Below are 17369 nucleotides of genomic sequence, written 5' to 3' on the forward strand. Positions count from 1 at the left end.
CCATGTTCATGTCTATCACTGGAACAGCACAGCTACTCTCCACGCTCCATGTTCATGCCTATCACTGGAACAGTACAGCTACTCTCCACACTCCATGTTCATGTCTATCACTGGAACAGCCCAAGGGTACACTGCTAATACATGCTCTATGTCTCCAACAACAAAAACATTCCTTTCACAGAAAGAGAGACAGAGACACAAACATGAAGAAACTCCAGACTTTCTTTTTTCCATTTCATATATTTCATTGTGAAAGTTTGCATACACTGTGATTCTGAGAGTTATTTTTGGGGATTTGTTTTTAATGCTCACTAATTTTAGACATTAGAGAGGGAATGATGCCCAAGCTGCAGCACAAATGTCTATATAAGGGATAACCCACGAGCAGCACCAGATTGGCAAGAGGATATTTACACAAGGACTCTGAGCAGTTTATTTTAAAATGCTGAGTTTCAGCTTTGAATATGGCTAGCACTACTCCCAGATTGCCATATGAAATAGAAGATACATTATGAAACAAAAGCCAGACTTCTAACTTGTTGTACAGTATACTCTGCTGGTGTACACCTGGACATGATGCCATTATTTAAACAGAGAGCAGAGAACACATCATCATCATCATCATCATCATCTCCAAACAGCACTCAATAAGGTCATCCAATATTAGTGCTTATTGGTAAAGTAATTCAAGAAAAGCGCTATTCAGGGCCTGCGAAAACCAACCGCAGGGGGTTAAAGTTATGGAGGACCCAATCTTATCACCTTGGCAACAACAGCAAAATAACTGTGGTAACAGCCACACAAGAGTGAGCAGATAAGTAAACATGCCCCTGTGCGAGACAGCAGGAGTTTCCACACCTGAATCTGTATCAAAGCGTTGGGAGGAGGAGTTTTCAACCAGGACAATCTGCTACAAGGTACAACAGCTCTTGAAAACAAAGCACATTATTGCATTCCAAAGCGTCCACATTGTTTGATGACCTTTTGAAGATTTTTGCATAGTACAGTCCTTATAACTCAACTGAGGCACATGGTCAGCTGTGTACGACTCACTCACACCAGTGTGTGCATGAACAGCAACAATGTAATGAAGCATGGCGTGAGACACAGAGAGCACACACATTCCCCATCCAGCTGCTGTGCTTCAATCCTACTGTCATGAGGCCAGCAAAAGCAAGCCAGCTAGCTGATAATATCTTAACAGATGACTTCACGTTAAACATTTGAGCTTTGTCTGGGGAGAGCAAATGGGCTGTGGGGAGGCTCTGGAGGGATAAGGAGAACAATGTGATTGCTTTCAGCATTGCAAGCTACAAACCAGCCTATTCACAAAGAAGTTACTGTCTGATTTCTTCAAAGTATTACAACTTTCACCATGCTTTAAAACACTTTGAAAGGTGAAAGTCTGAACCGCAGTAATAAACTAAAGTAGTTAAGATCACTTGAGTTTTGCAGCCATGTCACTGTCTGCAACTAGTGGCAAAGGGAGGAAGACAGTATTGTACAGTATATATACACAACACCAATAAGGCTTTAAGAGATGCACAGATTCTTTAACCAATATTTGCTGAAAGTCTAAACTATTCATTATATTCCTTCATATCTTCTACCTGCTTGTTAATCGTGCAGGTCCCCCTGACTCAGGTTACCGTTCATATTGGCTTCTCTTTTGATGAAGCAATAAAGAGACTCCAGATAAAACTGACCTGGTTCAGGCCTTCTAAAATAGCATACATAATATCAGTCATGCTGTCTAAAAGTGTAGGACTGCTAGGGGCTGATCTTAAGCCTCTCTCAAGTTATAATGTACAGTGGCTGCAAATCCATTCCTGGCAACAGACAGACGAATGCACAAATACAGGCTTTTATCTACAAACTATAAGCTAAAGATGGAGATTAACAATAAATTGATTGATTTAGGGTAAAGACTCTGCTCTGCATCACTCCAGTTACCTCTTCAATATTCTCCCTCTTCTGAAGCTGCTTCAGATGCCCACGCAGGCCTCTCTCTCTGAACACTGCAGGCCTCTGCAGGTTGACTGGAAATAGCTCTGTATCAATTATACATCACAGCGCTTTTTCAGCTTAGAGTGTGGTGTCAAGCAAGCCCCCTCTGCAGCCCACAGCTGAGAGACTTTCTGAAGCCACAGTCCTGGCAATGGAGATCTTTGCATTTCCAACAGGAAGGTTCAGCCTGGTGACGTTAACCCTATTTATCTATCAATGAATGTATTTCTTTATTTAAATATGTGTTCAGTTAATACTCTTATTCACCGAGAAGCCTGTACAGTGAAACACAGAGAGCAAGCCTGCTGTCAGCATGGAATAAACCTCAGAGCATTCTGATTAATAGGGGGGCCTCTAGTAATGCTGCAAGATGGAGCCAACAGTTCATCCCAGTCCCACTTTTCAGTTCTACACAGTATGAGCTCACTCTCTCCTTGCAGTCTGTGTGCTCATTTTTAAAACGATATGTTCAGGGAGCACATAGTTCCCCATGCTGCTGTGACATTATTTACCAAGCCCTGAGTGACAAGTCTGTGCACGCTGCCCCATGCAGCTTCCCTCAGTGACAAGTCTGTGCACGCTGCCCCATGCAGCTTCTCTGAGTGACAAGTTTGTGCACGTTGCACCCTGCAGCTCCCCTGAGTGACAAGTTTGTGCAGGTTGCCCCCTGCAACCCCTCTGAGTGACAAGTCTGTGCATGCTGCCCCCTGCAGCCCCTACTGAGAGATCTTATATAACAACATCATTATACCAGCCCTGCACAGGATGCACATGGGACAGTGTGCATCCTACACCAGCTGAGCAGGTTTGTGTGAGGAGGGGGGTGGAGTGGGGGGGGTGAAAAGAGGGAATTCAGATCACCCCCATGGTCCTAGCACAGAGAACAAGCAGCCAAAACATCATAATCTTACATATTACATGTACATCCAGAAACCAAATCAGGCATGAAACAATGAATAGAATAGGAGAATGTGGTGCTTGTTCTCTCATCTGTGTAGCAGCCTGACAGTGCTTGCTCCTGGCAGTCAGACTGCTTAAGAAACAGCAAAAATCAGGGAGAACAGACTTGGGAAGGGCAGACTCTGGATGAATCTACAGTAGGAGTCAATTAGACTATCTAATGAAGAGCTGTTTATACCTGAACAGTATCCTGCAATACTATCGTGCCTGTGTGTGTGTGTGTGTGTGTGTGTCTGAACAGTATCCTGCACTACTATCATGCCTCAGGCATTATAAATACCATATGGGAGATACAGAAATTGAAGAAGGAATCTATGAAAAAGATCTAGGAAATATGTTGACTCAGAAATGTTTTCATCTAGGCAATGTGGGGAAGATATAAAAAAGGCCAACAAGATGCTTGGATATATAGTGAAAAGTGTTGAGAAGTAGAAGGGAAGTAACTTTAAAACTGTACAATGTATTAGTAAGACCTCATCTAGAATATTGTATTTGGTTTTGGTCACCTTGCTACAAAAAGGCTATTGCTGCTCTAGAAAGAGTGCAAAGAAGAGCGATCATAATTATTCCAGGTTTAAAAGGCATGTCATATGCAGACAGGCTACAAGAATTTAATTTATTCAGTCTTGAACAAAGAAGACTACGCGGTTATCTGATTCAAGCATTCAAAATTCTAAAAAGGTACTGACAATGTCGACCCAAGGAACTTTTTTGGGCATTCAGAACAGAAAAATAGAAGGCACTTTTTTACACAGAGACTTGAGGGTCTAGAACCAGCTCCCCAGTAATGCTATTGAAGCTGACCCCCTGGGATCCTTCAAGAAGCTGCTTGATGAGATTCTGGGATCAATAAGCTACTAACAACCAAACGAGCAAGATGGGCCGAATGGCCTCCTCTCGTTTCTAAACTTTCTCATGTTCTTATGTGTGTGTGTGTCTCAGTGTGGGAATGTGTGAGTGTGTGTGCCTCTGAACAGTACCCTGCACTACTATCATGCCTCTGTGTGTGTGTGTGTGTGTGTGTGTGTGTGTGTGTGTGTGTGTGTGTGTGTGTGTGTATGTGCCTCTGAACAGTACCCTGCACTACTATCATGCCTGCGCGTGTGTGTGTGTCTCTGAACAGTACCCTGCACTACTATCATGTCTCTGTGTGTGTGTGTGCCTCTGAACAGTACCCTGCACTACGATCATGCCTGTGTGTGTGTGTGTGCCTCTGAACAGTACCCTGCACTACTATCATGCCTCTGTGTGTGTGTGTGTGTGTGTGTGTGTGTGTGTGTGTATGTGCCTCTGAACAGTACCCTGCACTACTATCATGCCTGCGTGTGTGTGTGTGTCTCTGAACAGTACCCTGCACTACTATCATGTCTCTGTGTGTGTGTGTGCCTCTGAACAGTACCCTGCACTACGATCATGCCTGTGTGTGTGTGCCTCTGAACAGTACCCTGCACTACTATCATGCCTCTGTGTGTGTGTGTGTGCCTCTGAACAGTACCGTGCACTACTATCATGCCTGTGTGTGTGTGTGTGCCTCTGAACAGTAACCTGCACTACTATCATGTCTCTGTGTGTGTGTGTGCCTCTGAACAGTACCCTGCACTACTATCATGCCTCTGTGTGTGTGTGTGCCTCTGAACAGTACCCTGCACTACTATCATGCCTCTGTGTGTGTGTGTGCCTCTGAACAGTGCCCTGCACTACTATCATGCCTGCGTGTGTGTGTGCCTCTGAACAGTACCCTGCACTACTATCATGCCTGCGTGTGTGTGTGTGTGTGTATGTGCCTCTGAACAGTACCCTGCACTACTATCATGCCCCTGTGTGTGTGTGTGTGTGTGTGTGTGTGTGTGTGTGTGTGTGTGTGTGCCTCTGAACAGTACCCTGCACTACTATCATGCCTGCGTGTGTGTGTGTCTCTGAACAGTACCCTGCACTACTATCATGCCTGCGTGTGTGTGTGTGTGTGTATGTGCCTCTGAACAGTACCCTGCACTACTATCATGCCCCTGTGTGTGTGTGTGTGTGTGTGTGTGTGTGTGTGTGTGTGTGTGTGTATGTGCCTCTGAACAGTACCCTGACTACTATACGGACGCACACACCACACACACATGTATGGTGCCTCTGTCAGTACCCTGCACTACTATCATGCGTGTGTGTGTGTGCCTCTGAACAGTACCCTGCACTACTATCATGCCTCTGTGTGTGTGGATGTGTGGATGTGTGTGTGTGTGCGTGTGCATGTGAACAGTATCCTGCACTACTACGAGTGGATCATGAGAACTAGAGTTTTGGATTTTCACACATACATGAATACTTTCTGATATCCAGTAAACATGTTCAGTGCTCTTTATAACAGGGATCTTCATCCCCTGTCTTTCCTTGCTTCAGTACAAACACACTATTTATACAAATGATACTGAAGACGTTGCAGCCCCATACCCCACCTCAATCCATGCAATACTGGGCTGTAGCAAGGCAGGGAGGGGGTTAAAATCCTCCCTGCCCAACACACATGCAAATGCGTGTGTTAATTGTTTTATTTTATTGTTAAATTATCACCTGCACCAGGCAGTTATTGTAACTTAAAGCCAGGTGCAGCGTTTATAAGGGAGACAGCCAGTCTGTTCTGCACTGCTGAGTAGAAGGAAGCAGGAAGGTGTGTCCTACTGCTGAGCAGTCAATTGAAAGGCACTGTGTGTTCCCGCGCTACAGTGTTTCAAACAGTGTGTTTGTTTGTTAATGGGTAAACAGCTTAGCTGTCCTGTTTATAGTTAGTGTGTGTCCATATGTCTAGTTAGTGCTCGAGTAGAGTTAGGTGTTTACTTTGTTTTTGTTTATTTTTGTATTATTAAAAGTGCGTGTAAAAAGCGCTAAAACCTCAAGTTTGTGTTGGGCTACGTTTTTACCTGTTACTATGTTTTTACGTATTATAAGTAAATATTGCATCAAGATAAGTTCAATGTTTTTTCCTGCTTTCATTTGTGTAACCCATCCCCTCAAGAGAGTCAGCAAGCAGCCGTCACGACAAGCCTTCTTTTTAATGCATTCACACTCTGTGTATGAGAGAGAGTCAGACCCCCAGGTTTACTGGATCAGAAAGCAGGCTGATTCAGTCAGACATGCGACGGCCCATCTGGTAGACTGGAGCAGCCAGCTAGCATTCGATTAAGATGTAAGTGGAAAGGGCTGCCGCTTGTTTAAGAACAAGCTAGAAGAGACAGAAGCTGCTGTCGTTCTCTTCTACACATGGTATTGCTGAATCACAACCTTCTGATAGACGAGTCCAAGGTGTTAAAGATCTATCTATACCTATACATTACATTCCCCAGATGGGTAGACTGCTCTGTAAACATATAGTGCAGTTAAAGTCATTTGTAGCACACAGACTAAACCATCTGAGATTTCAAGGAAAGGGGTTTCTATGCCTGGCTTGGGCCAGACCTAAACACTATAGAACAGTCTGAATCAAATCAAGAAAGTGTTACCTATTTTTAGTTTGGTGTGTGTGTGTGTGTGTGTGTGCACACACCTCTGTGTATGTATGTGTGTGTTTCTCTGTGTGTGTATGTGTGTGTGTGTATTTGTGTTTTAATTTTTGCAATTTTTTTAGTGAAGCAAACAAACTGTATCTCTTCCCTTATAAAATACAAGTTGAATGTGTCGAGTGGAACTCTAGTTTAAAATGATATTTGGTGTGTAATGATTTCATTGTTTTTGTCTCCCCTTCATGGCGTGCCCGGCCCTGGAGGATTGAAATGTCCTAGCTTGGTTGGTTTTTATTCTCTATTAATTAAATTCTATTCATTGAAAAAAGGAAAGATAGAACCAGTCTGTTATTATTGTTTTTTTATTTTGTTTGAATAGGGGAAGTTAGCAGGCAGTGTTCCCGAGTGGAGGCAGGGGCACAGGCAGGCATGAATAAGTTTCATTTCAACACCAACACTAAATAAAATGTTGCTTTTATTAAGCACTAGTATAATCGAAAGCAGTGGTATTTAAAAATAACAGAAGCCAGTTTTCACTTTAGTGAAGTAGGCTACAGTATTTGTTTTCATTAAAAACATGTTTATTGAAATTAATGTTCAGCTTTCACATTGAAGTACTCATTCAATCAAACCAAGTAGTGTAGGAATTTGCTTGTATCGTTCAAGATTATAAATTAAGTAAGCTTATTTCATTTGTGTATAAAAAATGACAATAGAGTCGCAGTCCTCATCTTTATGGCACGTAAATGGTAAAGTAATTAAATGTCCCTAGCAGTGGACAGTTTCTGTTTCGCGCACACGAGAACTTGCAGAATGGATAAAACTGTGAATTGTAAGAAAACACATTTGAGAGCAAAACATTTACAGCATGATTTTATAAAGTAGCAAAATAGTTGCAAAGTGATTTCCAAAACCTGATTTGGGTCAATAAGTATATGGTTTTCAAAGTGTTTAGATGAAATGAGTGGTGTATTCACTTGTTGACGCTTTACAAATATAAATCAAGTGACGTGGTTACATTAAATCAGGCTTTAAATATCATTTTGTGACCAAGTTCTTATTTTGCCCCTATTGAAAATCAGCTGTTTATGACATTTTTAACTTTCATAGCTGATGAGGTGCTGGGGCTATGCCTCATCAAGCCCAAACAATGCGTCTTCATTTTGCGAAGGTTATATACTTAGATTCTATATATCAGATTTCACTCACTTGAGATTTTACGCAAAACATTCATGTAGCAAGCAGAGTTGAGAGAAAGATGATGAAATTCAAAAGACCTTTGAATATTTGCCCCTAAATCCAGCCCATGGACTACTGAATTTCACAATGCCAGTGTGATGCAGTTTGGCAAAGTGTATTACTTAAATACATTTATTTTGTTGGAAGCCTTGATATATCTCGTTTCAAATATGACACTGCACTGTGTATTAACCACTGAACTACTAAATAAACACACACAGTCAGAGATCTCTTTGAAGTGTTACACTATCTCCACTGCGTACCTCACGTTGTCATGCTTCTGGATGTAAATCTTATGAAACATCATATCCTCCTGTTTGGCATTGATGTCAGCTTTCATCTCCATGGCAACATGGCGGGGCAGAACAGAGAGCAGGAGGCGCTCCTGTGGAGTCAAGCAGATGCACTAATTACAGCCCATCACCTTGGAAAGCTCTTTAATTACAGCCCCTGCCCTTGGAAAGCTCTTTAATTGAGCCATGTAGCAGGTCTTGCTTGGACTGGGTCTCCTCACCTGTTGCTGGTTCTCTCTCTGTGAATGCAGTCTTGCTTGGATGCACTCCCTGGTCTCCTGGAAGGCTTGCCGCTGGGAGCCCTCCGCTGGGTAGTGGGTGCACACTCCCACAATGTTTGTGCAGGAGAAGATCAGCACATTGGAGACCAGCTGGAAACCAATGGGAGACACTGGAGTCAGAACACAGCATGCAGGACAGGCAATTATTTATACAAGCCTTTACTATTACAAATAATATAATTATATTTCAATGTATAATGTTACACCAGTATAGCCCCTTACACCATTAGTAGATCTATATAGTTTCAGTTTATTTGTAATACAATTTAAATGATACACCCAATGGAATGCCTAGCCGTGATTCAGCATGTTAGGTTATTACAGTATCTGGTAGAAGTGGATCACTCTGTATTGAAGGTGGATTTTGTCAGACTACAGTATCTGCAGTTCCTACGTGGACAGCATCATGTTTTCAGCACCTCAATCTGATGGGCTGTTCATGGAGCAGGCCAACACTCTCAGGGTGTCTTCTTCCACTGTTTTCCTTCTTGTTTTTTATGAAGAGCAGCTCATCTTGTCATGAAAAGAAGGGTAAGTCAGGGGTAGGCAAATCAGGCCCTGGAGTGCCACAGTCACTTCTGGTTTTTGTTTTACCCAAACCTTAATTGATTCAATGACTGGCTTAATTGGTCAGAATTCCAGATATTTATCAACTGCTGGTTAAGAGATTAACCTGCAAAACCTGCAGGATTGTGGCACTCCAGGACCAGGGTTGCCTACCCCCTGGGTTAAGTTATTCACAGCACTGGAGACAGCTGATCTTTCCACAGCAGTCTCAGGTTCATTTAGAACAGAAAGCAAAGAAAGAACGAAACAACGACAAGTTTTCAAGACACCACGTCTGGCTTTTGAGACTGGATATTACATAGGTTTCTCCAAAACTGCAAGAGATGATGCAAATAAATAGAGTTCCAGAGACGCATTCAGTGCTAAAAAGAAATCATGAGCAGAGTTCTAATAAATGAGCTGAAGGAACTACAATGGGCCAGTGCTACAGCATTGTACCTGTCTCCAGTGGTACACTAACCATCCCATGATGGGACAGCGCTACACCATCGTACCTGTCTCCAGTGGTACAATAACCATCCCATGATGGGACAGCGCTACACCATCGTACCTGTCTCCAGTGGTACAATAACCATCCCATGATGGGACAGTGCTACAGCATCGTACCTGTCTCCCAGTGGTACAGTAACCATCCCATGATGGGACAGCGCTACAGCATCGTACCTGTCTCCAGTGGTACAATAACCATCCCATGATGGGACAGCGCTACAGCATCATACCTGTCTCCCAGTGGTACAGTAACCATCCCATGATGGGACAGCGCTACACCATCGTACCTGTCTCCAGTGGTACAATAACCATCCCATGATGGGACAGTGCTACAGCATCGTACCTGTCTCCCAGTGGTACAGTAACCATCCCATGATGGGACAGCGCTACAGCATCGTACCTGTCTCCAGTGGTACAGTAACCATCCCATGATGGGACAGCGCTACAGCATCGTACCTGTCTCCCAGTGGTACACTAACCATCCCATGATGGGACAGTGCTACAGCATCGTACCTGTCTCCCAGTGGTATAGTAACCATCCCATGATGGGACAGCGCTACAGCATCGTACCTGTCTCCCAGTGGTACAGTAACCATCCCATGATGGGACAGTGCTACAGCATCGTACCTGTCTCCCAGTGGTACAGTAACCATCCCATGATGGGACAGTGCTACAGCATCGTACCTGTCTCCCAGTGGTACACTAACCATCCCATGATGGGACAGCGCTACAGCATCGTACCTGTCTCCCAGTGGTACACTAACAATCCCATGATGGGACAGTGCTGCAGCATCGTACCTGTCTCCCAGTGGTACAGTAACCATCCCATGATGGGACAGCGCTACAGCATCGTACCTGTCTCCCAGTGGTACACTAACCATCCCATGATGGGACAGCGCTACAGCATCGTACCTGTCTCCCAGTGGTACACTAACCATCCCATGATGGGACAGCGCTACAGCATCGTACCTTTCTCCCAGTGGTACACTAACCATCCCATGATGGGACAGCGCTACAGCATCGTACCTGTCTCCCAGTGGTACACTAACCATCCCATTTGGCATGGAATGTCCATCCAGGGGGCTACAAGACAAACACATCTTCTCTATGAATAAGTTGATGGTTCAATACGTTCTGCATTTCCCTTTCAGTTTGTTCAGACAATTATTTGTATACATTGTATGCCTGTACAGCAAATAGTAATATAATATAAAGTTATACAAATCAATCATTTAGTGGTGGGTTACAGTATTTTGATGTAGAGGCAAAATATTACAGTGGGAAAAAAAATCTCTAGATTTTGTATCATCATTGCCTGTTTCTTGAACAAAAAATGACTATTAAATGAATAATTTAGATTACAACTGGTGCAATACAGGTTAAAATAACTACCAGACATGACAGTGACTTTTTTATACTGCATTGTGCCTCTCATACACACTGATGTAAACTAAACCTTTTGGTAAATAAAATTCACAAAATACATTAGTGATAGAATATACTGAAGCAGTACAGTAGTCCCACTTCCATTCCTGTCTGTATCAATAGCCAGTCCTTGGAGGACACTATTCAAAACTTGAAAGAATAAAGCCTCCCTGGTGCTACACTCTGTAGCAAGCTCCTTCAGTTCAAGGGTCAGAGAAGCACAGCATGTTCTAATATTAAATATTGCAGCCATGTCAAAAATAGCAAAATAACATCTTGTCTAAGAACAGTCGCATTAACAATTAATATGGAAGCATTTGCCTTTGCACTCAAAACTGCTTACACTGTACAATGTACAATGCAATCAACCTTCTCTCTGAAAAACACTGTACTAGCATTTACAAGATAGAAAGACCAGCAATGTTTTTAAGTATCTGCTGTACAAAGAAACATACAGAAAATTACTTGGTAAATGAAGTCCTCCTCCAAGAACAGAAAGCATGATAGTGCAAGAGCAGAAACACAACAGTGCAAGAGCAGAACTCATTGTGTTCTTACTTCGGTGATAAAAATATTCTTCAGAATGTTTGCCACGCTGAATGTTAGCCTGTTCTGCTGTGTTACGACAAGTCACTGTAACTTACATGGCATAGCATCACTGTGTGCCACTCCAGTGCTACCAAGAAGCTCTGTCCCTTTTTCTGAGGTACAAATCAAGATCACATTGACATTCAGATGATCTTGATTTGTACCTCAGGACAATATGTACTATCTCGAGATAATTTGTATTATCTTAGGACAAAGAGAAATCATGGTCCACATGAAACACTGCTGCCCATATGTTTCAGGCTCTTCAGTCCACAGCAGGAGGCTACTCACTTTAAGATCCACAGCCTCATTTCAGGCTCACTTCCTCAACGAGAACACCTTCAATAGATAAAGCCAAGATCACCAGGCCTTGTGTCTTGTGTATGTGTATTTCAACAAGGGTTAATCAAAGTGCTTTTCCTGCACACACTCCTTACAGAACAAAGTACAGGAAAACTGAACAAAATGATGACTGAAGCTGGATAACATACCACATTGTGCAAGGCTTTGAAATACATGAAGATGAATGCTAGGAGAGGTTGTGAATATATTACACTTTTTATTAAAACTATTTGTAGTTGAAGATGTACTTGCAATAGTCTTATTGTTTTGTATCACACATGGCTTGCTGTCCTGTAATAAAACCCTTCTGGTTTACCTCATGTGTTCTACGCAAGGGGGGTGCATTACTCAAGCATTATATGGAGCACAGAAAACACCCTTGCCATTATGTGTGTGTGTTACCAAAGAAGATTTCAACATAAGCATTACTTTTTGCACACAATCTGAACAATACCCTTTAAAAGAAAGCAAGCTAAACTTGCCTTTGTCAATGTTTGCAAATACTGAAGAGGTGAAACTCGAGTTTTACAACGGTCCAAACCAGCTGTAACCAAGGCGCCAGAGAGCATCCCCTGGGTATGTATGCTTCCAGCTGCAATATTATTCCAGCAGGTTAATGATTGCCAGTGCTTTCATACGATGAGGGTGTGAGGCACAGTTCTGCAGCACTGCTTAAATATGTACATGCTGCAGAAACTGGTTTAATTGTCTGCCTTTCAACAGGATTGTCTTGAACATTTGAATAAACTTTTGTTGTTTTTTTGTGTTATTTATATCTTGTTCAAGCCCTCCTCCCTCCCTCCCCTTAGAAATGACTTTGACAACAGCAATTCCTAGCTGCATAACCATAAAAGCCATCAAAATCTTTTTTTTCTGGGAAGCTTTGCAGTACAACACATTACATTACACTGTAAACTAACCTAATGCCCATCACATGCCTGCATCCAAGGCACTGTACAAATACTGTAATAGGTCCAGCAATGAGAATCCTTACTTACCAAAGGGTTAATATATTCACAAACTCACCTAATATTCATCTTCATGTATTTCAAAGCCTTGCATAGTGTGGTACGTTACCCAGCTTCAGTCATCACTATGTTCAGTTTCCCCGTACTTTGGACTGTAGGGAGTGTGTACAGTAAAAGCACTTTGATTAACCCTTGTTGAAATACACACTCACAAGAACAGTGACCTGCCTGGTGATCTTGGCTTTATTTATTGAAGCTTACCGTTGCCTCAAGGTGTTCAGTACAGCTGCTGGCAGATCTGTTAAGCGCTGGGTTCCAGTCTGCACTGTAGCTTGGATTTAATACAGCAAATTGTATTTGAGGGTGATCAGCTCACAGGCGATTTTGACATGGTTTTATTTTCACCATCAACACATACAAATATGTGACATACAGTATTGAATACAGTGGTTTGGTGAAGGGCCCTTATACACACCTGAGCTTATTATAGTACCTCTACACTGGGGCTAATTAAGCTCCTAGTAAAACCTGGCATGGGTGACACTGCTATGCATTACTGTAGGAGTGTTACTTCCATCTCTATGCATGTACTGTGAATAAGGAGGGAGCACTGTTGTACTACTGTACATTACAAAATAGTTTTAGGAAGATTCAGCATAGAAATACTACATATACCCACAATTGATGATTGTAATTTACTAATTCAAAAATAATACAGAAAAAAAGAGAACTTAAACCCACCCTCCTACAGACAGCATCATTAAACCTCACAACTCTCAACTATGCTGGATTATATGGCACCCAATTGTATCAATACTTGCATCATCTTGTGCTTGCACTGAACTGCTCCACACTGCCGTATTCTACTACTGCTCTCAATTAGAATTACATTTTCTACATCTTGTACTTGATTTTATGCCTAAAAAGGTACTGTAGTCACATTTTATTTTTGAAATCATTCTTAATTATTTATTGCACTTACTACTTGCTCTCATTGGAATTTATCTTATAAGCAAATATTTTTACTATAAGTTTACTGCTCTTAGTTAAAATCGCTCTCAAACGTAATTTACTGTATTTATTTTCTCTTATTTGATTCTGCTCTTATTTACTACTGACTTTATTGTCTTTTATAACTGCTCTATATTCTGTAACAGCTGTAAGTCGTCCTGGAAAGGGTGTCTGATAAGAAATAGATAACAATAAATAATACAGACAGGACTGCTTATCCTCAAAGTAGGAGGGATAAATAATCCACATCAAATACAAACATACAGCAAGCAGGATAATGCACTTAATACATCATGATACATCCATTTAATGGACACACACCCAGCAATTTTCCCAGGTCGGGCTGACAATAATTATTTAGCAACATTTCCGATGACGGAATGTCTCTCTCAACACACACTTATCGGTGTGGTAAAGGACAGTCCATACAGCAGCTGCTCAAGGGAAAGGAAGCATGCTAAATTTAAATTTAAAACATTACTCTTACTGCAAGGCCAATTCAATTCAAAACAGCTCTCCCATTGCTTTCAGGACAGTGCAGCCCAAATGTACAGTGCTACTGGAATTTATTTGCAAAAAAATGAAATACAAATCCACATATTATATTATATTAAGCCTAAAGCCTGGAAGTTATGTTCTGGTGATCGTGTTCTATTTTTACAGCAGGTACTCTATGCAGACATACAGTGTACAGCACATGTGCTGTGTTTGATACAGGGGGGTTGATAGAATTAATAGATTACTGTAGATCTTAAGGCGAGTACAGATACCAGCATCAAGACAATATAATAGCAAGATACTGTGCTAGCGAGAGGACTGCATCCAAACTGCAAATGAAGCTTTCCGTCTCTGTGTAGGGGCCAGAGGCAGGAGAAACATTTCCCAGCAGGAAAGTGCTTTTGATCTGTGAGACTCCTAGCCTATGCAGGAGGCTTAGCCTGTCGGAAACGGGCTGTTCTGGGTAGTGCATCAGCATGACTGGACACAGCAGTTACTGTGGGTGTCCTTCCATCCAGATTAGAAAAAGAAAAAAGCACACAAACACAAAACACCTGTTTGGGAACTTGACTGAAACTAACAACCTCACCAGAGTGGAATAATCGTACAAAATGTCCGGAGTGAGCAATATAAACACATGCGTACGAAGAAGTGGAAACTCAAATGTCAAACTGCACCTTTGAAGAACAGACCACGAAGCCCAGTAATATACTGAACATGGGACTCCGTATAGAGACGCTGAGCTCTGCTCAACTACAGCATGTTCTCATTTCATCTCCAATGCCACCCACTTCAAAAAGAATTGTAGTAACTCTAAATATAGCCATTTTACAAACTACGCCACAGCTTAGTGGTGCTGAGGCACACTGTGATGTTAAGAGCTAGCATGCCAAACTCATTTCAACACTTCTATTAGGTCAGTGTTCCAACATTGTCGCAAACATTTCACTTTTCCACAGTAGCAAACATTTCTACCCTCAGACCTAGATATGTTCCTTCTTTCCCAAGGATCACGCTATATAAAAATGAACAGTGAAAAGGTCACGTCTCTTTAAAATTACACACAGGGAGGTGTCTCCAAACAGCTTCGCTCCCAGTAGAAAAACTATCATATGCAGCCCTTTTAAATCACTTGAGAAAGCCTGGTTTACACAGAGAGTGTCCAATGTAATAACACGTGGTATGAAAAGTTTAGAAGCAAGTAGACATGTTTTTTGGCAGGGTTAGGTCTTACTAACTCTGTAAGAAGAGATTTGGATTTGGATGTTCAAATCATTTCTGTACAGCAGGTACTGAACTAACCAATGAGTGTGATCTAAAGGAAACAATATTAATAACATTAGCAGGATTTTCCTACTGTTCGATTAACTTGCTGGTTTCCTTCAGTACATTTGCAGCTGTCACACAATGACAAATAATAATAATAATAATAATAATAATAATAATAATAATAATAATAATAATAATACAGTCAGCCCCCAAACAATGAAAACACTACATTATTTTTAAAAGTTGATATGTTAAAACAATGTTTGTGTAAGTTTTACACACAACATGATACATCTCAATGAAAACCCTTTAATAAAATGTGATACTGTATCCAGTTGTATGTCCTACACCAGTGGTACTCAACTGGCCACCGAGATCCAATCCAGTTCAGGTATTTACTCCAAGCAGGTTCTAATGTAGTTAATTGAAGCTGCTAAGGGGCAATTAACTCATTTAGGACCTGGTTGGAATTCAGACCAGGACTGGAATAGATCTCGAGAGCCAGTTGAGGACCACTGCCCTACACTGTTGACTCCACATCTTTCATTGAGCAATGTTAATCAATCATTAAACATTTGAAAGCGTGCCAGTGGTCGGCACAGTTTTGAAATGTACTGTACAACAAGCCTGAGCACAGCGTTTCTTCTTCTGTATCTCTGTCAGCACTGCATTGATACAGTAGCATTATGGAACACCATCAATACTGGCCTTTCATTCAGTTCCGAGGGAGTTCTTTCCTGGACCTGAATGCAGGTCGGCAGTGTTGAAAGCGTTCACCAGAGAAGCAATAAACTGTTAAACAGGTGGAATTCTGCCATCCACTGTCATCATGGGAGACACCATGGACTTGCACCTCCCCCACAGCTCTCATTTCTTACCAAGCTTGACTTACAGCTCTGACCCTGGATACAGACAGGTTAAAGCAATCACAGACTGACTGACATGACAAATCAATGGACACTCAAGATCAACACCCCCTGTTTGCTTTGCTGTTAAGTCGCACTGTATAGCACAATAAATCCATTACAGGTGTCCTCTTAACCAGTCAGAGTGCAGGATTTCACTCCAGTAATTGAACTCCTTAGTTTTACATCACAAGGGTCACTGAAAACAAAGGTCACAAGATACTTACCACATGGCTTTCTTACCCATTTACAAGGATACAGAACATCATTCCATTACCCTGAGGACATTGTGCCTTCAGAGAGAATTCAGTGAAGAGCAACCAGACATCCCAGAGAGTGCGAGTCATGAAGAACATGAACCCAAAGTATTAGAAGGGTAACTGGAGACTGAGGAAGAGGAAGAGGTGATTTCTCCCATGCAGTCCCTACAGTATATATGGAAGTGGCTGCAAAGCCATGTGGCTGGTTCTGATTCACTATTAGGAACCAGACAAGCTTCAATGGGCCGAATAGCCTATTGTTTTAACTTTTCTTATGCTCTAATGCATTAAACAAAATGCTTGCCTTATCTTTTCCTACAGTTGCACTTCCACAAACCCAGGACACACAGTACTAATCAAAGAGCACATTCTCATCTTGCTTTCCAATAAACTCCAGCTTGCTCCTGTCAGCATGATTTATTATTATCAGGAACATCTCAAGGGGCAACATTTGCTACTTTAGGCTCCTTTGTGTGGCTTGTGATTCTGTTTGGCTCCTTTGTTCAGAAGCAGCCACTGTGTTCCACATGGTGGATATAATTTTGGTTTAAGACTTGAGAAGTACAGGCAGGAGCCTGAGAATCAGTTGGACTAGATTCTGCAAGAACCACCAAGTCCGCACTGTACCAGTGACACCCATAACACAGCTATTGATATACTCTACTGTGTGTACACACTACATGAGGTACAGTGATATACTGTACGGTGACACACTACATGAGGTACAGTGATATACTGTACTGTGTGTACACACTACATGAGGTACAGTGATATACTGTACT

At 41.9% G+C, this 17369-nt stretch overlaps 1 protein-coding gene across 3 annotated transcripts in view; it reads right to left on the reverse strand.

Annotated features, from left to right (window-relative positions):
- Positions 1 to 17369, reverse strand: part of LOC121322506 (adenylate cyclase type 5-like) — a 68844-nt gene that overhangs the window by 32831 nt on the left and 18644 nt on the right. For 2 of the 3 annotated variants that reach the window (XM_041262606.1, XM_041262605.1), the window contains exons 2-3: positions 8206 to 8355; positions 7955 to 8076 (exon numbers count right to left, since the gene is read on the reverse strand). In XM_041262606.1, the coding sequence (XP_041118540.1) occupies positions 7955 to 8076; positions 8206 to 8355 (272 nt within the window). Of the gene's footprint in view, positions 1 to 7954; positions 8077 to 8205; positions 8356 to 8684; positions 8971 to 17369 lie in introns of those variants that run through there. The other variant, XM_041262607.1, reaches the window with a different exon arrangement.

Source organism: Polyodon spathula, chromosome 10 (genome assembly GCF_017654505.1).
Source record: "Polyodon spathula isolate WHYD16114869_AA chromosome 10, ASM1765450v1, whole genome shotgun sequence".
In the NCBI taxonomy this organism is placed as follows: Eukaryota; Metazoa; Chordata; class Actinopteri; order Acipenseriformes; family Polyodontidae; genus Polyodon; species Polyodon spathula.